General features: G+C 41.2%; 2 protein-coding genes across 4 annotated transcripts in view; one reads left to right on the top strand and one right to left on the bottom strand.

Moving 5' to 3' along the window:
• The window catches only part of SCN3B (sodium voltage-gated channel beta subunit 3), a 31,981-nt gene extending 10,506 nt beyond the window's left edge, over positions 1-21,475 (top strand). For all 3 annotated transcript variants that reach the window (XM_071212389.1, XM_004459543.4, XM_071212388.1), the window contains exons 4-6: positions 5,301-5,439; positions 17,038-17,121; positions 17,512-21,475. In XM_071212389.1, the coding sequence (XP_071068490.1) occupies positions 5,301-5,439; positions 17,038-17,101 (203 nt within the window). In that variant the 3' untranslated portion in view covers positions 17,102-17,121; positions 17,512-21,475. The remainder of the gene's footprint in view (positions 1-5,300; positions 5,440-17,037; positions 17,122-17,511) is intronic.
• GRAMD1B (GRAM domain containing 1B) overlaps positions 396-22,455 on the bottom strand; it is a 200,836-nt gene continuing 178,776 nt past the window's right edge. The window contains exons 20-21 of the mRNA XM_071212386.1: positions 22,396-22,440; positions 396-6,446 (exon numbers count right to left, since the gene is read on the bottom strand). The gene's annotated coding sequence lies outside the window, so the exon portion shown is untranslated. The remainder of the gene's footprint in view (positions 6,447-22,395; positions 22,441-22,455) is intronic.

Here is a 22,455-nt window from a genome sequence, read left to right as displayed (position 1 = left end):
TTGATCTTGGAGAAGGAGGGATGGTGGGTTTTCACACAAATGAGACCCTAGAGGAGAGTGCAAAAACCCATGTATTTGGTCAGTGGTGACCCACTGACCCATCTTGCTTTAGTGGCCAGCTTCCTGCAAACTGCCCAACCCCTTTGCTACTTTCCTCAAAGCAGAAAGGCTTGGAGATGATAGCACAAGGACCTCTTCCTGGTCCCTTAACGCTCATTCTAAGGAAAGAGGGTCTCCTCCACGATGCTTCAAACTACCGACTCAGCTATCCCTTCTTCTCTGGCCCAGGTTGAAACTCTGACTCAGGGGGCTCAGAGAATTCTCATGAAATTGTCTGTAAGCCTTAAAACCAGTGGATGCTAAACTTGAATAAGCCTCAAAATCTCCTGCAGGGCTTCTTTTTTTTTTTTTTAATTATTTTTATTTATTTATTTAATTCCCCTCCCCTCCCCCGGAGGTCTGTCTTTTTCCTGTGTCTTTTTTGTTGCGTCTTTTTTCTTTGTCCGCTTCTGTTGTTGTCAGCGGCGGCTCGGGAAGTGTGGGCGGCACCATTCTTCGGCAGGCTGCTCCCTCCTTCGCGCTGGGCGGCTCTCCTTATGGGTGCACTCCTTGCGCGTGGGGCTCCCCTACGCGGGGGACACCCCTGCGTGGCATGGCACTCCCTGCGCGCATCAGCACTGCGCATGGGCCAGCTCCACACGGGTCAAGGAGGCCCGGGGCTTGAACCGCGGACCTCCCATGTGGTAGACGGACGCCCTAACCACTGGGCCAAAGTCCGCTTCCCTGCAGGGCTTCTTAAAACCCAGACTTTCTGATTCCTTAAGGCGGGGGTGGAGCCTGGGAATTTGCATGTCTAGCAAATTCCCTGATGATGTTGACGCTGCTGGCCGGGGGCCACAGTCGAGAATCACTACTGGAAACCAAAGTCTAACAATCTTTTATCTTCCTCCACAATAATCACACACACAACCCCTCCCACCTGTGGCCTCTCTCATTACATAATCTTATTCTTCTCTGGGAGAGGGGGACAAATTGATAGCGCTCTAGTCTTTGGCTTAAAACTTTCAGACTCCCACAACTAGTTTCTTGTTAGAGTGGGAAGTCCTTTTGGCAATCTAACTCAAATCTTTCTGTTGCAATCTGTCTGAGAGTCTTGGGGGTGGGTGTAGAGGGAACTTGCACAGCGCTCTTGGGACTCAGGACTATTGCCCCTACCCGCTCAAAGATGTCCTCCTTCACGTGTCAGGAGAGCGATAGCTGCATCTCCCTGTGTGTTTTCTCATCCAGGCTAAATAATCAGCCCAGGGATTTAGACTTTCTCAGACAATCTGTTTCCAACACTTTCTTAGCATTTTCACTACCCGCAAGATTCAGGAGGGTTAGCAGGTTACGGTGTGGGGCGTGAGGGAAGAGGTCAAGTCTAAGAAGAGCAGTGTCCTTTCTGTAGAATGGAGGCTAGGGAGCCCGACTTCCAATCCACAAGTGTATTTCTTTTTCATCATAAGCTATTGTGATAAAAATCATGGAACAAGCTCAAGAAAGGACAACAGAGAAAGAGATTTAAGACAGCATGCCTCAAATGGGACTCACGGGCCACGCGAATCTCGACCTGATGAGTCACTTCCTTTTCTGAGCCTGTTTCCTTTCATGTAAAATCAAGGGCCTGCTTGTAAGCTCTCAAAGGTACCTTTCTGTTCAGAAAGTCCATTATCCTCTTTGTTTACGCTCCTCTCCTCCCTGGGGGAAGGGAGCTTGGCGCCCTCTCCTGGCCACCATTGGGAACTGTCAGTTGGGAACTGCCCCACAGTAGGAAGGGGCCTCTCTCCACCTCCTGCTCTCTCTCAGGCTTACGCCTCCAGAGACCCTGGTGAGCAGCCGTGGAAAGTGTGACAGAGCTGAGCCATTCTGCCTGCCAGGCACCAGTGCAAGCCTTGGGTAAGAAAAGAAGAAAAACAAGTTTGTTATCAGAGAGACATAGACTCTTGGGGTTTAAGCGCTGGAAGGAAGCTTAGATATCATTGAATCCAGCGGTTCTGAAAAAAAGAGTGCATCAGAATCACTCAGGGGGCTTCTCACTAATGTAGACACCACTGCATCCCCCTTGCAGGTATGAGTCCAGCAGGTTTGGGGTGAGGCATGTGCAAGCTGAAATGACTCCCCAGGTGACTGAGGGTGCAGCTTATTTTGTGGATGGGAGAACAGAATTCTGGAAGAGCGAGGAGCTTGCAAATTAGCACCAGAAGAGGGTTGAGAATCCAAATCTTTGGCCTATTGGACTAGCAGTATTTCCATGCATCATGTCCTTGCTCCATTCCCACTGTCACACTCTTCTCACTAGCTTCAGGGCTATACCCTCCGCCATGACACACCACCTCCTCTCCATTCATATGGTTCCAGAGCTTCTCCCCTGGTTCTCTCTTTCCGAGCCTACATCAGGTTAAACTCTCACCTCCTGGCCTAAGACAGAAATTGGAGGCCTCTTTACCTAGAGATGACTGGAAAAAAAGTAGAGCTTCCTGTGTCACTACTTATGGGCTATTGCATTTTTAAAGAGATGGCATGCTGTAAAGCAAACACATCACAAATGTAGTATTAGACGTAGCAAGCCCATAGTTGTGGGGCCTTTCTCCTGAGCCCTAAGCTGCATCTGGGATCTCCAGTCCAGTTAGGAATCATGAGTGATCCTGGAGCCCTTGGACTGCTTCTATGAGCTGAAGGTCAGGGGTGGCTGTGCTGGACATTTTTTTTTTTAAGGTACCAGGACTGAGGATTGAACCTGAGACCACATATGTGGGAAGCCAGCATTCAACCACTGAGCCACATCTGCTATCTGTGTGGTACTTTTAATGCAGAAACCCTTGGGGATGACTTGGGCTCTATGGATAACTGAGGACCACGAAGATGATTTGTTAATAGGAGCTGATGAGGGGAGGGCAAGCTCCAACCTACCGTCCTTCTCCTCCTCCTAGGAAGGAGTAGAATCAGGACATTTTGAACATATCATCTTTTAATTGCCATTTTTTTGTTGGTCATTGTAGCAGTTTGATATGGTTAGGATTCCAAAAATAGATACTGGATTGTGTTTGTAATCTGATCTGTACCTGGGCCTGATTGAGTTATGATTAGGGCTTTAATTGGGCCACATCATTAGGGCATTGAGTCCCTACCCACCAAAGGGTGGGAACTCACAGATAAAAGGCATGGCAAAGGACAGAGTTGCGGGTTTTCTGATGTTGGAGTTTTGATATTGGAGTTTGATGCTGAAGTCTTAAGCTGGAGCCCCGGGGAAAGAGACAGAGCCATTCACCTAATAATCTACAGCTGACCTTGTGGAGGAACCAGAGGAGCTGAGCCCAGAGGAACCCAGGAAGCCTGAACCCTCACAGATGTCAGGAGCCATCTTGCTCCAAAACATGGAAATAGACTTCGATGAGGGAAGTAACTTATGCCTTATGGCCTGGTATCTGTAAGCTCCTACCCCAAATAAATACCCTTTATATTGCCCAGCAGATTTCTGGTATTTCGCATTAGCACCCCTCTGGCTGACTACTACAGTCATGAAACAAAGAAGGCCAATGTTCATATTATTCATTCAACAAATATTTATATTCCAGGAGTAGACTATAGGCTGATAATTCAGAAATAAATACGATGTGTTCTCAATGAGCACACAGAGAAGAGACATAAACACAGGAAGGTTTCACAAAGGAAGGGACTCTTCAGTAGAGTCTAGAAGAATGATAGGGAGATGGAAATGCAGGAGAGAATGTTGAGACCAAGGGAGCAGTGGGGTATAAGATGCAATCTAAAAAGAAGAAACTGGAAGCAGCAATGTCCACAGATTCCAAAAGACCACAGTGTATATGTGTGAGAAGAATGAAAAGTTTTGCTGGTCAACCAAATGGAAATGAGGTGGGAAAGGCTGGGTTGTGAGGGGCCTTGTATATCATAGTCATGGAGTTTGGGCTCTACCCTGAGGGCAGCATGGAATGCTGAAGGGTTGTAGGCAGGGAAGGGGCAGGATCAGTCTTGTGTTTCAGAAGAACACTATGGACAGCCTGGTTAGTGCACTGGATCCTCCAACATTCATTTCTATTTGGGTTTGGGATGAATATGGTCCTTGTCTTCTGATCTGGATGGAAGATGAACTGGGAAAGTCCTTGTTCATGAGCTGTACTGTTTTAATCTAGCCTCATAGAAAACATGCCCAAATCACTGGGTGGTCAGACTGTGTTGACTCTGCAGGCATTTTCCAATGCCCTTTCCCCAGAGACGTCACCCTCCACCACGTTTGTAGACTCAGATGATGTAGGTGGTTGAACTAAGGCATGTTCTTTACATCTTTTTAAAAAATATATACTTTATTTTTTAAAGATACTTAGGTTACATAAATGTTACATAAAAAATGTAGGGGATTCCCATATGCCGCACTTTCCCACATTAATAACATCCTTCATTAGTGTGGTACATTTGTTACAATTGATGAACACAAATTGGAGCATTGCCACTAAGTGTGTATTATATTTTACATTATAGTTTAAACTCTCTCCTGCACAATTTTGTAAGTTATGACAAGATATATATTGGCCTGGATCTGTCATTGCAATGTCATTCAGGACTGTTCCAGTGTTCCGAAAATGCCCCCATATTGCATCTTTTGTTCCCTCTCCCTCCCTCCAGAACTTCCAGGGGCCACTGCCTCCACACCAATGATAAAAGTTCTTCCATTGCTAGAATAACAATAAGTCTATAGTAGAATAACAGTAAGTCTACTCTAGCCCATCGTTCATTCCCCAATCCTGAGGATTCTGGGATGATGAAGCCCACTCCATTTACATCTTTGTAGACTTTTACAACTCTCACAGGATATTCTTAAATACATTAAGTAATGTAAAATCCACAGTATCTGCAACTCTGCCCGGTGGGAATTATTATTCTCATTTGACAGATTAAGAAGCTGAGTCTCGAATAAGAGAAATGACTATTCACACACCAGTAAGTAGTAACGTGGGGCGCCAACTATAATTACAAGGCACTGATTTGAGTTTCTTCTGTGGCTCAACTTCTTTTACCCATCCCTCTTCCTCATCCCTTTCTTAAGAGCATCTGATGAAATTTAGTGGGAAAGCTGACAGCAAGAGAGTCAGATGATATGAAGCTCCTGTGACACCTTTTGGATTTCCTTTAGACCCAATGCTTTAAGCCATACCTTAAAATCAGGCCCCATTTGTCTGCTGTCCCTGAAGACAGCTAGAGTGTGTTGGACATGCTCACTCTGAGACTTATTCTCCCCCCTGTAGCTGGAGAGGACTTCACCTCCGTGGTCTCAGAAATCATGATGTACATCCTCCTGGTCTTTCTCACCTTGTGGCTGCTCATTGAGATGATATATTGCTACAGGAAGGTCTCAAAGGCTGAAGAGGTGGCCCAAGAAAATGCGTAAGTCAAAGATGCCTGGTAATAATGATAACGAAGAACTTTGGAGTGCTTGTTCTCACCACTGAGGTGCTAAGCAACTACACACACCCTCTACCTTCTTCCTCACACCAACTTGTGAGGTAAGCACCATGACTATACCCATTTTATAGATGAGGAAACTGAGTCTGGGAGAGTTTGTCCAACGCTGTTATAAGGTTGGAGTTTAGGCCTGCTGGCTTTGGACCTGCACTCAGTCACCACACCATGAAATTAGCATTATCATAACCATTTTATTGATGCTGAGGCAGGCTCAGAGAGATTGAGTGGCTTGCCCAAGGCCAAACTGGAAGTGAGAGGAGAGGCTGGAATTTAAACCCAAATCCTCTATTCCTAAGCTCAACGGTTTTCTACCGTATTCAGCAGTTTACTCGGCACCATGGATCTCAACAGGCCACCTGAGCCCTGCCCTTTATTAGCTGAAGAACACCAAGGGACATGGTCCTCCTCCCCCACCCCCGTACCCAACCCCCATCTTGGCAGCAATTGGATACCAAGAGTCGGAGTTCTCACCCCCCAGGGACTGGCTTGAGGCTTGGCCATTGTCACCAAGGTCCTGGCCACCCCAGGAGCACATGTGAGAATGATGGGCTTTGGGGGTCCCTGAGGCCCACTGGGCCTATTATTTGGGCATAGGAAAGATCGAACCCTCTCAGATGTACAATGTTAGCAGTATTGCTGGGGAGATAACCTAAAAACCCTAGACTATTACCACCTAGAAACGCTTGATAAAATACATAAAACATAATTTCACATGAAGTCTATGATACCAAGGAAGTAAAAAAATAAAATCACACAACTGACCAAATATGAGGATAGAAGGAAGTCCTCTGCTGGGGGAGGTTGTCATTTCTGATGATCTACATACTTGGGTTTTAAATGCCCATGCCTGGATGGATTGTGGACATTCTTGGGTCTGTATAAGGAACAGCAGGAATAGAGACTCTAGGAGAGCCAAGATACTCAGAGGGCTATAACTCAGGCAAAAAGAAGAACAAAAAACAATCAGCCCACCAACTCAGGGAAAAGCCAAGGAAACCTATCTACTTTGGCCTGGTTCTGCACGAGTAAAAAAACAAAAGATTCTTGAGAATTCTTAACGACAAGCCTGTTCTCACAATATTTGGGACTTAAATTTATACTCTATGTGATCTAGAACCCCTAAGCTAAGAAATTCATGAAAACATTAGTGAATTTTTCATATTTCATTTATAGTCTTGTAGAAGCAATTAAAAAACCATTCTGAAGGGACCCAATTTTTTAGAATTTAAAACTCAGTGGATTGGCTCAAAGAATATTAGATACATGCAAGCAGAAGATGGATATGAGGAACTTATGCAGCACAAAGATAGGAAAAGATGGATTATAATATATTTAGTTCATAATAGTGAAATCATATTGTATTTTTTTCCTCTTGTTTCTGGCTTGCACCACTCCACATAATATCCTCCAGGTTCATCCATGTTGTCATATCCTTCATAACTTCATTTCTTCTTACAGCTGAATAAGAATATTCCTTCATGTGTGTATACCTCAGTTTGTTTATCCATTCGCAGTTGATGGACACCTGGGTTGTTTCCATCTTTTGACAATTGTAAATAATGCCACTATGGACATCGATGTGCAGATGTCTGTTCATGTCACTGCTCTCTGGTCTCCTGGGTATATAATTAGTAGTGGTATTCCCAGGTCACATGGCAGATCTATATTTAACTTCCTTAGGAACTGCGAAACAGTGATTGTACCATTCTATATTCCCATCAACAGTGAATAAGCATTTCTGTCTCTCCACATCCTCTCCAACACTTGTAATTTACTGTTGTTGTTTTGTTTTAACTAGTGGCGATTCTAGTGGTGTGAAATAATATCTCATTATAACATTGATTTGCATTTCCCTAATAGTCAGTGATGTCAAACATTTTTTCATGTGTTTTTAAATTATTATTATTATTTGTATTTCTTCTTTAGAAAAATGTCTTTTCAGGTCTTCTGCCCATTTTTTAATTAAGTCATTTGTTATTTCAATCATTGAGTTGTAGGATCTCTTTATATACCATGCATATTAGACCTTTGTCAGATGTGTGATTTCCAAGTATATTCTCCCATTGAGTAGGCTACCTTTTTATCCTCTTTACCTTTGAGGTGCAGAAATATCTAATTCTGAGGAGGTTCCATTTATCTATTTTTTCTTTTGTTGCTCGTACCTTGAGTTTAAGGTTTAAGAGACCCCCCACCCACTTATAAGGTGTTATAAATGTTTCCCTACATTATCCTCTAGGAGTTTTATGGTCCTGGCTTTTATATTTAGGTTTTTTATCCATTTTGAGTTAATTCTTATATAGGGAGTGAGATAGGGGTCCTCTTTCATTCTTTTGCTTATGGATATCCAGTTCACCCAGCACCATTTGTTGAAGAGACTGTTCTGTCTCAGAAAAGTGGACTTGGTAGGCTTATCAAAAACCAGTTGACCATAGAGGTTCGGGTCTATTTCTGAACTCTTAATTTGATTGATCAATGTGTCTGTCTTTATGCCAATACCATGCTGTTTTAACCACTGTAGCTTTCTAATACACTTCAATGTCAGGAAATATGAGTCTTCCAACTTTGCTCTTCCTTTTTAGGATATTTTTGGCTATTTGGGACCCTTTTCCTTCCAAATAAATTTGGTAATTGACTTTTCTGTTTCTATAAAGCAGGCTGTTGGAATTTTGGTTGGTATTGCATTGACTCTATAAAATCAGTTTTGGTAGAATAGACATCTTCATGATGTTTAGTCTTCCAAACCATGAAAACAGAATGTCCTTCCATTTGTTTAGATCTTCTTTGATTTCTTTTAGTAGTGTTTTGTAGTTTTCTCAATACAGATCCTTTACATTCCTGGTTGAATTAATTCCTAGATATTTGAGTCCTTTTGTTGTCAATGTAAATGAAATTTTTTTCTTGATTTCCTCCTCAGCTTGTTCATTACTAGTATACAGAACCACTAAGAATTTTTGCATGTTGATCTTATATCCTACCAATTTGCTAAACTCATTTATTAGCTCTAATACCTTTGTTGCAGATATTTCAGGATTTTCTAAATATAGGATCATGTCATCTGTGACTAGTGAGAGTTTTACCTCCAATTTTCCAATTAGGATTCCTTTATTTTTATTTTCTTGCTTAATTACTCTAGCTAGAACTTCTATCACAATGTTGAATAACAGTGGTGACAGTGGACATTCTTATCTTCTTCCTGATCTTAGGGGGAAAGCTTTCAAATTCTTTCAATTGAGTATGATGTTGGCTCTGGAGTTTCCATACATGCTGTTTATTATGTTGAGGAACTTTCCTTCTATAACTAGCTTTTGAAGTGTTTTTATCAAGAAAGATTGCTGGGTTTTGTCAAATGCTTTTTCTCCATCAATTGAGATGATCATGTGGATTTTTCCCTTCAATTTGTTAATGGATGTACTACACAAATTGCTTTTCTTACATGGAACCACCCTTGCATACCAAGAATAAAACTCACTTGATCATGGTGCATAATTCTTTTAATATGCTGTAGGATTCAATTTGCAAATATTTTGTTGGGAGTTTTTACATCTATGTTCATTAGAGAGATTGGTCTATAATTTTCTTTCCTTGTAATATTTACCTGGCTTGGGTATTAGAGTGATGTTGGCTTCATAAAATGTGTTGGATAATTTTCCCTCCTTTTCAGTGTTTTGGAGAAGTTTAAACAGGGTTGGTATTAATTCTTCTCTAAATGTTTGGTAGAATTCACCTGTGAAGCCATCTGGTCCTGGACTTCTGTTTGTTGGAAGGTTTTTGAAGACCATTTCAATCTCTTTAAATATAATTGGTTTGCTGAGTTCCTGTATTTCTTGTAGAGTCAATATAGGTTGCGCCTTTCTAGGAATTTGTCCATTTCATCTAGATTATCTAATTTGTTGGCATACTCATAATAGCCTCTTTTGATCCTTTTTATTTCCAGGGGGTCAGTTGTAATGTCCCCCCTTTCATTTCTGATTTTATTTGCATCTTCTCTCTTTTTCCCTTTATTAGTTTAGTTAAGGGTTTGTCTACTTTATTGATCGTCTCAAAGAACCAGCTTTTAGTTTTGTTAATTTCCTCTATTGTTGTTGTTGTTGTTGTTCTCAATTTCATTTATTTTTGCTCTAATCTTCATTATTTCTTTCCTTCTGATTGCTTTGGGATTGGTTTGCTGGTCTTTTTCTTGTTTCTCCAGGTATTCAGTTAGGTCTTTGATTTTAGCTCTTCCTTTTTTTAATATAGGTATTTAGGGCTATATATTTCCCTCTCAGTACTGCCTTCACCATATCCCATAAGTTGTGTTCTCATTTTCATTCATCTTGAGATATCTACTAATTTCTCTTGTAATTTATTCTTTGACTCACTGACTGTTTAGAAGGGTGTTGTTTAGCCTCCATATATTTGTGAGTTTTCTCCTTTTCCACCTATCGTTGATGTCCAGCTTCATTCCAGTGTGATCAAAAAAGGTGCTTTGTACAATTTCAATGTTCTTAAATTTATTGAGAGTTCTTTTGTGGCCCAATATGTGGTCTAACCCAGAGGAAGATCACGAACACTTGAGAAGAATGAGTACCTTATTGATTTGGGATATAATGTTCTGCATATGTCTTTCAGGTCCAACTCGTTCATTGCATTGTTCAAATTCTCTGTTTCCTTGTTGATCGTCTGGCTAGCTGTTATAATTATGTGAGTGGTGTGTTGATGTCTCCAACTATTATTGTAGAGATGTCTATTTCTCCTCTCAATTTTGCTAGGGTTTGCCTCATATATTTTGGGGCATCCCCATTAGGTGCATAATATTTGCAGATGTTACTCCTTCCTGGTGGATTTTAATATATAAAGACCTTCTGCATTTCTTATCATTTTTTTGCATTTAAAGTCTGTTTTTTAATGACACCAGTATAGTTATCCCTGCTCTCTTTTGGTTACTATTTGTGTGAAATATATTTTTCCAACTTTCATTTTCAGTCTACTTGCATACTTGAGTGTAAGGTGAGTCTCCTGCAGACAGTATATAGATGGCTCATGTTTTCTTATCCATTCTGTCAGCCTGCGTCTTTTGATTGGGGAGTTTAATTCATTAACATTCAATATTATTACTGTAAAGGCATTACTTACTTCAACCATTTTATCCTTTCACTTTCATATGCCATATCTTATTTTTGTCTGTCTTTTTATCCTTTTGGTTACCTTTTTAGATAGTCTTCACTTCTCCATTCTCCTCCAAACTTCTTTCTTGTCTCTTCTGGCTGTAGAACTCCCTTCAGTATTTCCTGTAAAGCTGAATTGTTTATGAACCTCTCTTTTTCTTAAAAAGATTTATTTATTTACTTTATTTTTCTTTACTTATTCCCTCCCATCCCCCGATGGTTCTCTCATCTATCTGCTCATTGTTTGCTCACCTTCTCCAGGAGGCACCAGGAACCCAACCCAGGAGCTCCCAGATGGGAAGCGAGTGTCCAATGGCCTGAGCCACATACACTCTCCATGGGCTGCGGCATCTGTTGACTTGTGGCATTTGTTCATTGCAGTGGCATTTAACTCATTGAGGTGGCAGGTGGTACCGAGCCTTTTGCAGCAGAAGGCGGCATCTGCTTGTCTTCTTTTAGGAGGCCCCAGGACCTGAACCCAGGACCTCCCCTGTGGTAAATGGGCACCCAACTTGTTGAGCCACACCCACTTCCCTTATGAACTCTCTTAGTTTCTGTTTATCTGTGATTATTTTAAACTCACAATATTTGAAGGACAGTTTTGCTGGATAAAGAATTCTTCACTGGCAGGTTTTTTTTCAGTACCATAATTATATCATACCACTGCCTTCTCACTTCCATGGTTTCTGAAGAGAAATCCATGCTGAGTTTTATTGGATATCCCTTATATGTGATATTTCGCTCCTCCCCTGCTGCTTTCAGAATTTTCTCTTTCTCTTTGTCATTTGGCATTCTGAATACTATGTGTCTTTGGGTAAGTCTATTTGAATTTATTATAATTGGAATCTGCTATGGTTCCTGGGCATGTATATTCATGTCTCTCATGAGAGTTGGGAAATTTTCAGCCATTTGTTTCTTTAAATACTTTCTGCCCCTTTTCCCTTCTCTTCTCTTTCTGGAATGCCTTGTAACACATATGTTGGTGCACTTCATGTTATTATTCAACTCCCTGAGCCTAGGTTCACCATTTCCCATTATTTTCTATGTTCTTCCATCTTTTCAGCCTCAGCTGTTCTGTCCTCTATGTCACTGATTTCTTCCATGATTTCAAATCTGCTGTTGTATGCCTCTTGTAGTCTAAATTTCACTTATTGTGCCTTTCATTCCCATTATGTCTGTTATTTTTCTATCCAAGGTTTCAAAATTTTCCTTGTGCTCATGCAGTGTCTTCGCAATGTCTTTTATTTCTTTAGCCATGTTGCCCTTCAACCCCATGATTTGATTTAGGAGATTTGTATGAACCTCAGTGATTAGTTGTTTTGTTTTGTTTTAAGATTTATTTTATTTCTCTCCTCTCCCCCACCCCATTGTCTGCTCTGTGTCCACTTGCTGTATGTTCTTCTTTGTCTGCCTGCACCCTCACTGCACTGGGAAACTGCATCTCTTTTTTGTTGCATCATTTTGTGGTGTCAGCTCTCCATGTGTGCAGTGCCACTCCTGGGCAGGCTGCACTTTTTTCACACAGTGCAGCTCTCCTTGCAGGGTGCACTCCTTGCATGTGGGGCACCCCCATATGGGGCACCCCTGTGCGTGGCAGCTCTGTGCATAGGCCAGCTCACCACATGGGTCAGGAGGCCCTGGGTATCAAATCCTGGACCCTCCCATATGGTAGGCAGACGCTCTATCAGTTGAGCCATGTCCGCGTCCGATTAGTTGTTTTAAGTTCTGTGTCTCATCTGGAGGTTTGATTTGTTCCTTTGCCTGAGTCATATCTTCTTTTTTCTTAATATGGCTTCTAATTTTCTTCTGATGTCTAGACATCTGATTATGATGCTAAATTTACTCTGATGTTCAATTTCTCTCTTCCCTAGGGATTTACTGTTAAGAAGCTGTATGCTACCACTGTTCCTTGATTCTTGGTTCAACTTGTTCTAGATATTTAGGATTTGTCCCTGCTTAAGTGGGCTAAGGACCCAGTAATGGGTGCAGGCCAGTTTTCAAGAGTCTTGGAGAGGGGGGCAGTAATGCACATGATTGCCTCTCTTAGTTATTATTATGTTTCCCTTCTTTGCATGATGGTGCTCTTTGGGAAACCTCTCAGCTTAGACCCCAGATACTAGAGGGGAATGGAGTCACTGTATTCCCACCCTGGTGGGAGAAGCAGAAGCAATGTCCTCAGGATGGGCCAAGCTTCACAAAGTTTCTCACAAGTTGCTCTCTTCCCTTGGCTGACCACACCTTCCCTCCCCCCCTCCTCAGCAATCAACCCAGGGCAGTAAGGAGGGTGTCTGAGAAGGCAAATTATCTTTAGGTCCCTTTGGGCCCTCAGGGCAATTTCATGTCCCCACCTGGCCTGTAAATGTGTGACCTCCTCCAATGTAGCAGACCAAATTTGCAGACCAAAATCTGAATTTTCTGTAGGCTTTGTCCCTCCTCTCCCCTCTCTTGGGAATAGGACCCCTGAAACCCCCTGTCTTCAGCTGCAGCAGTCTCCAGCTGCTGCAGTCCCCAGACTGTTATTTTCTCCAAGAATGGGGGAATGGGTGCCAGCAGCTGATGCTGCAGCTTTACTCACAGGGTTTTTCCAGCCAGCTGAGACTCCTTTCTCTTCTGGGTTGTGTCTTGCCTTTCCCTAGTGTCCTAAATCTCAAAACAGCCCTCCAGTTTCTGCCTATCCTCTAGCTATTTTTCTGGGAGAGAAGTGATCCCTCTGCCTCTCTAATCCTCCATCTTCCCAGAAGTCCTGATTTATCATTACATTTTATACAAATGCCTTTTAGATCCTGTAGGAAGTAAAAAGTTGGAGTTACAAATTGGCATCTATATTTACCCATGTCAGTATCCTCACTGGAGATCTTCATTTCATGCTTTGAACTATTGTCTATTATCCCTTTCTTTCAACCTGCAGAACTCTTTTTGACTTCTCCTGTAGGGCTTATCAAGTGGCAACAAACTCCTTCAGCTTTTGTTAATCTGGAAACAAAATCTCTCCCTAATTTTTCAAAGACAGTTTTGCCAAATACAGAATTCCTAGTTGGCAATGTTTTACTTTTAGCACTTTAAATATGTCATCCCACTGCCTTCTTGCCTCCTTAGTTTCCAATGAGAAATCAGCACTTCATCTTATTGATGCTCCCTTGTACATGATACATTGTTTCTCTTTTGTGGCTTGCAGAATTCTCTTTTTATCTTTGGCATATTACAGTTTGATTATGATAAGTCACGGTGTGGGATCTATTTGAGTTTATCCCGTCTGGCATTTGTTGAGCATCTTGGATGTGTATTTTCATGTTTTTTGTTAAATTTGGGAGTTTTCAGGCATTATTTCTTTAAATATTCTGTCTGTCCCTTTATCTCTTTCTTCTCTTTCTGGGACTATCACAATACATATGTTGGTATGCTGGACTACGTCCCACATGTTCCTCAGGCTCTGATCACATTTCTTCATTCTTTTTTCTTTCTGATCCTCAGACTAAATTATTTCAATTGTCTTATCTTCAAGTTCTCTGATTTTTCTTCTGCCAGTTCCAAAATGCTGTTGAACTCCTCCAGGGAATTTTTCTCTTACTGTGGTCTTCAGCTGTTTGGCTCCTTTCAATGATTTCCATCCCTCTATCAATATTATCTTTGTGTTTATCTATCATTTTCTGCTAGCTCTTTACCCATGTTTTTCTTTAGCTCTTTGAGTTTGTTTTTAAAAAAATTATTTTCTGGTATGTTCCAGGTCTGATCCTCCTCACTGATGGTTTCTGATGCTTTAATCTCCTTTGCCTGGGCTATTGCTTCCTGTTTCTTTGTAAATTTTGTAACCTTTTGTTGGAAACCTGTACATTTTGATATTTTAATGGGTTAGCATTGGATTTAGACTCCAAGGTTTCTATTTCTCAAGCTTTTATCTAGCTAGTGTTATGACAAAGATTTCCTTGAATACTCAGAGCTAACAAAAAGAGAAATAGAAGGAAAAGAGAAAACAGCTTTCCAGTTTTGCAGATTGACCTTTGTGAAGGTTCTTCCTCAGAACTTATCTGTTCAATCAGTTTAGAGAATAGCTCCAGGCCAAAGCATAGGGGCCTCTCTGATCCTTTTGGCGCATGTGTCTAGTCTTGGACATGCATGTGTAGCCCTAGGAATTCCCTCATTTACATGGTCCTGAATGTACCCTCTTCCTTAAGAAACAGTTGCCTCATGGTTCCAAGCATTGTACTGTATATTCTACAGCCAGCAATTCCTTACCCTGGGCAGCACAGCTTGACTGCTCTCCTACAACATTCTGTAGGAAAGTTCTGTGAGCTGCTACCTATATGCAGGGTAAGTTCTGGGACAGCAAATCCATTAGACTAGATATACATGCTCCCAGGATGTGACTCCACTCCCTCCAGAACCTGGACAAGGAATCCACACTGGGAGCATGGGCCAGCTCCACACTAAGCTGGTAAGAGGTGGCAGAGGGGATTGCCAGTGTGTCATGAGATTCTACTACTGCTTTTAATTAGCCTTTTTCTTGACTTAGCACTTGCTCTATTACTTCAGTCTTTAACTATTTTCTGGAGCTTTGAGAAAAATGTTTCTGCCAGTGTGTGCTGGTTTTTCAAAGCTTCTGGGGAGGATGGATCCCTGAAGCATCTCATTCCACCTTCTTGATCAGGGTGGGGCCTCCCCTTCATGGAATTTGATGAGCTAATCTTAAATGGTGCATGGAAGACCAAAAAGCTGAGAACAGTTTAAACTAAGGGACGGACAGATTGTAAATTATGTTAGGCTTTGTGGACTACATAGGGTCTCTGTTGCATATTCTTTTTCTTTATTTGTTGGCGTACAACTCTTTAAATATGTGTCTTACTTTTCTGGCTGCTAGAACAAATACTATACAATGGATTGGCTTAAACAATGGAAAATTATTGGCTCACAGTTTTGAGGCTAGGAGAAGTCTAAAATTGAGATGTCAGCAAAGCTATACCCTCTTCCTGAAAACTATGGTGTTCTGGGGATGGTTGTCAGTGATCCTTGCTCCTTGACTTTTCTGTCACATAGCACTGCATATGGTGATGTCTTCTCCTTTCTCCTTTGAGTTCATTGACTTCTAGCTTCTTTCCATGGCTTTCTCTGTCTAGGTCTAATTTCCTTTGCTTATAAGGGACTTAAGCCATATTGCATTAAGGCCCATCTTCATTAAGTTTGGGCACATCTTAACTAATAACATCTTCAAAGGGCTTTTAAAAATAGCTTTACACCTACAGGACCAGGAGTTGGGACCTGAAAATGCCTTTTGTTGGGGACATGAGTTAATCCTCAAAAACATATAAAAACCATTCTGAGCTCATGGGTCACACAAAACCAGGTTGGAACTAAGCATTTGGACAGTAGTGTGCCAACCCCTTCTAAACCACTTCAAATTAAAAACAAGATGTTTGGATAATGTGGCTGGTGGTACTTGCCATATTAGGTTTGAAAATTTCTTTTAGAGCTTTCAACATAAGACAAAGGCATTCAAAATAGACAAACAGAACATAAAGCCCCCAAATACAAACATGTACATATAAAACATAATATGTGACATATATGGCATTGCAATAATTGAAAGAAGAATGAACTGTTTAATAAGTGGTATAGGGGCAATTCCTTATCAATATAGAAAAAAAAATTAGATTCCCCATCTCTCACAATAAACAAAAATAATTTGTGAGTAGATTTAAAGACAAAGTGAAGTGCAAAACTTCAAAATTCTATAAAGGGAACACAACAGAATATCTTTATTACCTTGAAATAGAGATCATATCTTAAAATACAAAAGGGAAAAATGGTAATTTTCATTACATTATAGATAAACTCATTGTTCAATACAAGACTCTACAAAGTTTAGAGGTAGACAAAAGACTGAGAGAAAGTATTTTCAATATGAAACCATCAAAGAACAATCCAGGAGAAAAAGAGAGATATTACAGAAGAAAAACAGGCAAAGGAAATGAATACTCAAATTACAAAAGAAACCCAAATAGCCTATAAGTACAGGAAAAGATGTTCACCTTTACTCGTAATCAGGGAAATGATAGTTGCTTTAATGCAACCATAATATATAATTTCACACCATTCAGTTTGTCCACAATGATAGTCTAACAATACTAAGTCCTGAGGACAATGTGGATAAATGAGAAGACTCAAATATTGCTGGTGGGAGTGTTCCTATGCAAATACAAAAATAAGCTCATTGTTCTAATCCACTGAAAGGGCCATTCTGGTTTTCCCTTGGGAAATAGAGCCAGAAGACAATGCCAAGTTGTTCTGTAGACATCCCTGATGCAGGGCCATTCCTTCCTTCCCTTGTGTTCCCACCACTGGGTACTAACACACCGATTCTCTTCTCCCATCTGTCCTGCAGGTCTGACTACCTTGCCATCCCATCAGAGAACAAAGAGAACTCTGTGGTGCCGGTTGAGGAATAGAATGGAGAGTGTGGCTTGAGGTGATGTACAGGGACTTGGGAAGAGGGAAGTGATATGGGTGGCAGGGTTTACAGCATTGCTGTTTCCCACAAATAAAGTGGCTTTAAGTTTTGGACTCTTAGGTAAATTTCTACCCTACCCAGGGATCCCACCCTCAGGATATATTTCTTAAAATTGATGCCCATGTCATAAATGTCTCTGTGTGATGTCAAGCTCTTCTAAAGGTGGGTTCCTTTGGCCTGAGCTGTGGGACAACTTGAACTCATTACTCATGGTGACAATGATATAGCAATTATCCATCCCCGCTTTTGTAAGGACATAGTTTTAGTCAGTCTTTGGGGTGGACTGGACTGGGCTGGGCTGGAGTAAGTGGGCTGGGAATTTTCAGTGACTTGTTTTATCATTGGTAGGTGGCCTGAACACTGAAGAACAGGACATCCCAGGCTCAGTGATGTCAACAGCATCAGGAGGGTGCCCCAGGGGCCACACTGCTTCTCTTCATGCATCCATCCTTCTATTCATTCATCTATCTACCCACCCACCACTGAGCTTTCACCTCTGACTTCCTAACTCCATCAGAACTCTGCACATCATAAGGCTTTGCCAGAAGTGAGAAGCCAACATTTCCACATGGCCTCAACTTCACTCTGCCCTTGCTTTCAAGCTTGCAGCTCCCATGCCAACTGGAATTCTCCCTTGTGCTCCAAATGACTTTGTACATGTGCGGGAGGTAGCACCTGCCTCCACCCCTACATGGTTGGAACTGACTCATTCTTCATTGCTGCGAGAGAGTGGATGTCTTAATGGAAGGAAGCAGGAGTGATTAGTTGTGGTAAAGACAAAGAGTGTAATGAACTGGAATTCCTTGAAGTTACTGTTTCCAAGTTTCTGGCTCATTTGGCAATGACATCAGAGCAAAGCATGCCCCTCTAGGTTCTCCAGTGAGAAATGGACTAAAACACTCTCTGGAGCTGGATACCCCAGGGCTGGGACCCCAGGTCCTAGGGCTTAGGGACCCCAGTATAAAACTGTAGCTTGGGATGGACCTCATCTTTCTAAGAAGCCAAGGACAGGGGATCTGGGAAGGACTAATAGCAATTTAAGTGGCTCTTAAAAATCAAACATGTTCCTGATCCTGTTGGGATAACATTTGTATATGCTCTGCCAGGAACATACCACCATGAGGATAGATGGGAGGCATTTTTTTTTCTTATAGGCGTTGTAACTAACCTTTCTAAGTTCTTCCTCTCAAACTTTCTGTAGAACAGTATTACTCCTCATTTTACAGGAGGCAACTGAGACTCAGACAGGGCTCAACTGAATGAGAACTTAAGAGGATGAAATGAGCTGAGGTAAACCTTAGGTTCTGCCCAGTTTTCATTTCCCCAGATGGGATAATTTGGTTTCTGGAAAGATTTTCAAGTTGAGCTTGGCTTCGACCATGCACTTTCACAAACACAGATGAGGGTGGGTAGATACCGAGATAGACCTGAGAATTTCCTTTAAGATTTGTACATCTGGAACATCCTCCAGGAGAGTTCATCTAAGAATATTTAAACTAAAAAAGATGCTTTTCAGTTGTAAATAGATGATGAGCAAATGAGCGAAATGAGAGAGGAGGGATGAGCGAGGTGACTTCTGAATATTCCATATATGAATCTGTAATGCCCAGATTTTTTTCTCTCCAGATTTTGGGAAAGCAAGCGAACACTGGAAAAAATCTGAGTTAATATCTCATGTATTTTAATTGATTGTCCTGTATCCTAGTGATGAAGAGGGGAAGGATGCTTTAAGGAATATAAGAGGATGGATGTGACTTCTCACTGGGGTTCATTGACAGAGCTGACCTTGAATTTGGGGATATTTGGGGGAAAAGAGCACACTCCACTGGCTTTGGGTCTGACACAACAAGCTCTTTTTTTTTTCATTTTTTCCATTCTGGGAGAAGTACTTGAAACAAGTCCTTGAATACATATTTAAGATTCAGATTTTATTGAAGAAAATACTTTCAATAAACTCAATGTTCTTCTCATTGGTAATTTTCCCACACAATCCCTCTGAAATGAGAGAGAATATAGATCATTTTTCTAGTTTTTTTAGAAAGGGAAATAGGCCTGGATTAGTGAGAGGTTTTCCCCAGTCTCATGACTGGTCATTGGCAGAGCTTGCAGTAGAAGCAAGCTACGTACCACGACTCAACTTTCCTCTTGGTTCCAGCAGACCACGCAGCCATGTAATCAAGTAGTATGTATGATTGCCTTTTTAAACAAACCCAACTCATTTGATGCTTCCTGAAATATTTGTAATGAAGCGGAATAGTACCCATTCTTTCTTTCTTATTTATCCTCTACAAGTTATTTTCTTCTCTATTCTTCTTTCTTCGACTTCTCAACTCTGTTCATCCTTGATACTTTCATTAGGGCTGTGCAGTTTACAAAACATTTTCATTTCCATTGTCTTACTTCTTCTCCACAACTAGCCCACGAATATTAATATTCCTGTTGCAAATGAAGAAACTGAGACTCTCTGAGGTTAAGTGGGTATACCAAATCATAATGGCTGGTAAGTGGAGAACTGGAATCCAGTCTTCTGATTCCCAGTCCAGTTCTCTTTCCACTTAGACCACAGCTGCTTCCTTTCTGCTTTGATTCTTATATTTCTATCTAATCTTTGCCTCTCTTGCTTGTCCTGAGATGTTCAATATCTTCTCTTAGTCTTAATCCCACTCTACAGCTGCATCATAATTTTGTGTCTTGGTGGATGCTAGAAATGTGCTTTAAGAGTCAATCTCATATTGTTTCTCCCTTTCTGGTTGGTTTATACATAGTTATTTCTCCTGAATTGACACTGAACTTCTTCCTGGTAGACTTGATCATGACTATAGACCTATAAGGCACTGTGATCACCAGCCAACTTCAAATCCTCATTCCTCCCTATTTCTTCCCCATATTCCTACAAAAGACCCAGGCTAAATCTGCATTGCTCTGGAAGCTTTATCTGACATGCTGTTGTTTATTAAAGGGCTCAGAAGAGTTCCCAAGGGCTACTACTACTTTAGAAACCACATCTATTGTCTCGGTGCTGGATATTTCCCATGACTGCATCCTCAACACAGTTCACTTACAGGCCAAGCCAGGCTGGGTCAGATCTTCCCTTTCCTACCACTTAACAGCCATGAACTTGATTGCTCAACTCACCTGGCCCCATAAGCACCTTGCCCTGTTGAATCTGGCTGTCAGCTAAATCTCACAGCAGAGAACCTACCCTTGTATGGAAATACTTTTGTCAGTGCCTGTCCCTTTAATTTCAGTTGGTTTAAAAGCATTATCTTTACTTTCTCCCTCCCCCCAAACACCCACATATCTGGACTAAATCTTTTCTGAGTTTCTGGTTTCTCCTTAGAAGTGAAAACTAGAAATATTAGTAGGAAAGGAACTTTCCAAAGCAGGAAAATGCTGGGAAATGTGTAGAGAAGTGAATGGCTAAGAAAATAACTTCCTCTCCTCCATTTCAAGCCTCCAAAACTACAGATCAAAAAGGAGAATACACCTATCTCAGAACCCAAGAACCTACCTGACATAAATCAGAGGGGAAAAGCTGTGTAATTGTACCTTTCCAGGAATAAGGCAAGCAAAAGCTAGACACAATTGAGTATATCTTGGTTCCTCTTTCCCAATTTAATATGGAAATGAAGGTGGCGGCTTACTCTCACCTCCTTCTGTAAATGGAAAATTCCTAACCCAGTGAATTAATCTAGTCACTGGTGCTATGTATCTGAATAGTACCTGGTGTGTTCATTCATCTGATCATTCATTCATTCTGCAAACATTTCTGTGTCAAGCACTAGTCTAGACCCTCGATGTGCCTCATGGTCTTAAGTTTGAAAAATGTCATCACCCTAACCTTCCCTAATCTCTGACTCTAACCTGGTAGATATCTCATGTTCAGTTTTCCTCCTTTCTTGAGTTCTTGAATAGTTCTCTTTAGTTTCTTGAGGTTATAGATATAAGTAGATAAGCAAGTCTAAGTTATAGATCAAACTCAACCTTTATCCTAGGCTTGTCTCCACATCCTTAGTTGGCAAGAGCTGCATCTGATGGGCAAGGTGTGTGATGAAAAGGGAAACCTCTGAAGGCCAAGTGCTTGTAGGGGTGTAAACATTAAATAACTCTTACAGTCTTGCAACTGATGGAATTATTTTCCATTTGAAGTCACCTTCATGTTGCTTTTTCTTGTTTTTTTTTTCCCACAGCCAATCTTTTTCTGAATTCTAGCAAAGTTGTTCCTGATCACTCAAGCCCTCAACAACCCAATGCCTGTATGTAGTGTTTTTAAATAAACACCCTGTTCATGCCAATAAAGTGTCTCTAAAAACTGCTTGCTGTTTTTTTTCTACTTAGTATGTGCATCTGCTATGCGTATTATGTGTTCTCAGGTAACACAAATAGCTTCTCCATGGCTTTTTAAGTCTCAGACTGGTTCCCACCTGCCATCTCAGTCTCCAGGAATTTCTGAACCCACAATCAGTGGATATATACCCATGGAATGAAAGATACATTTAATAGGCTATAATCAAGCATATACTAGAGATGTGACACACCAAATCAAAAGGCCATGAGGTTGTGATTATACTAAAAGCCGTTGATTATACACTTGGGATAGACTGTACGGTATGTGACTAGAACTCAATGTCAAACTTATTTAAAAAAAAAAAAAGGCTACGAGCAAACGAGTGACATGTTCCATTCACCCATCTGATGTCAAGTATGTTTCCTAACCAAGTGGCAGGAGCTAAATGCAAGGAAAACCTAAAGAGGGGTGAGGCCAAACCAGCTCCCGGCTCTGTCAGTTCAGGTAATATAGGGCAATAAGGCAAGGCTGACTCCCAGTGTCCATCTTCCTGGAAATGCCAAGGCCCCAAAAGGGAAAAGTTCAACAAGAAATTGTCACCTTGATTCACATTCCGCAACAATCTCCTATAATAACCATGGTACTGATTGAGACTGAAAGCAATTTTAAAAATTATCTTAGTATAGTACTAGCCACTATACTAAGAAATAAAGACATATTTATAAATATTATCTCTAAAACACTTGAGGTGTGGAGTAATGGATGAGGTCCAAGGTCTCAGAGCCAATAAATAGTGATGCTGTGATTTGGACTCAAGTCTGATTCCAATACTTATGCATTCTACTTGATCAGGCTGCCGTCCTTCCCTGGGAAGGTGGACATTGGGTAGATGTCTGTTCATATGTGTGTAAGTGTGTATAAACACACATACTCTCAGGACTTACTGTGATCACATCTGGGAAGACAAGCAGCACTTGGGACAATGGGCACTAAAGAATCAAGCA

The sequence above is a fragment of the Dasypus novemcinctus genome, chromosome 27, assembly GCF_030445035.2.
Source record: "Dasypus novemcinctus isolate mDasNov1 chromosome 27, mDasNov1.1.hap2, whole genome shotgun sequence".
Classification (NCBI taxonomy): Eukaryota; Metazoa; Chordata; class Mammalia; order Cingulata; family Dasypodidae; genus Dasypus; species Dasypus novemcinctus.
Note: the sequence above shows the minus strand (reverse complement) of the source record. Positions and strands in the feature narration are given on the sequence as shown.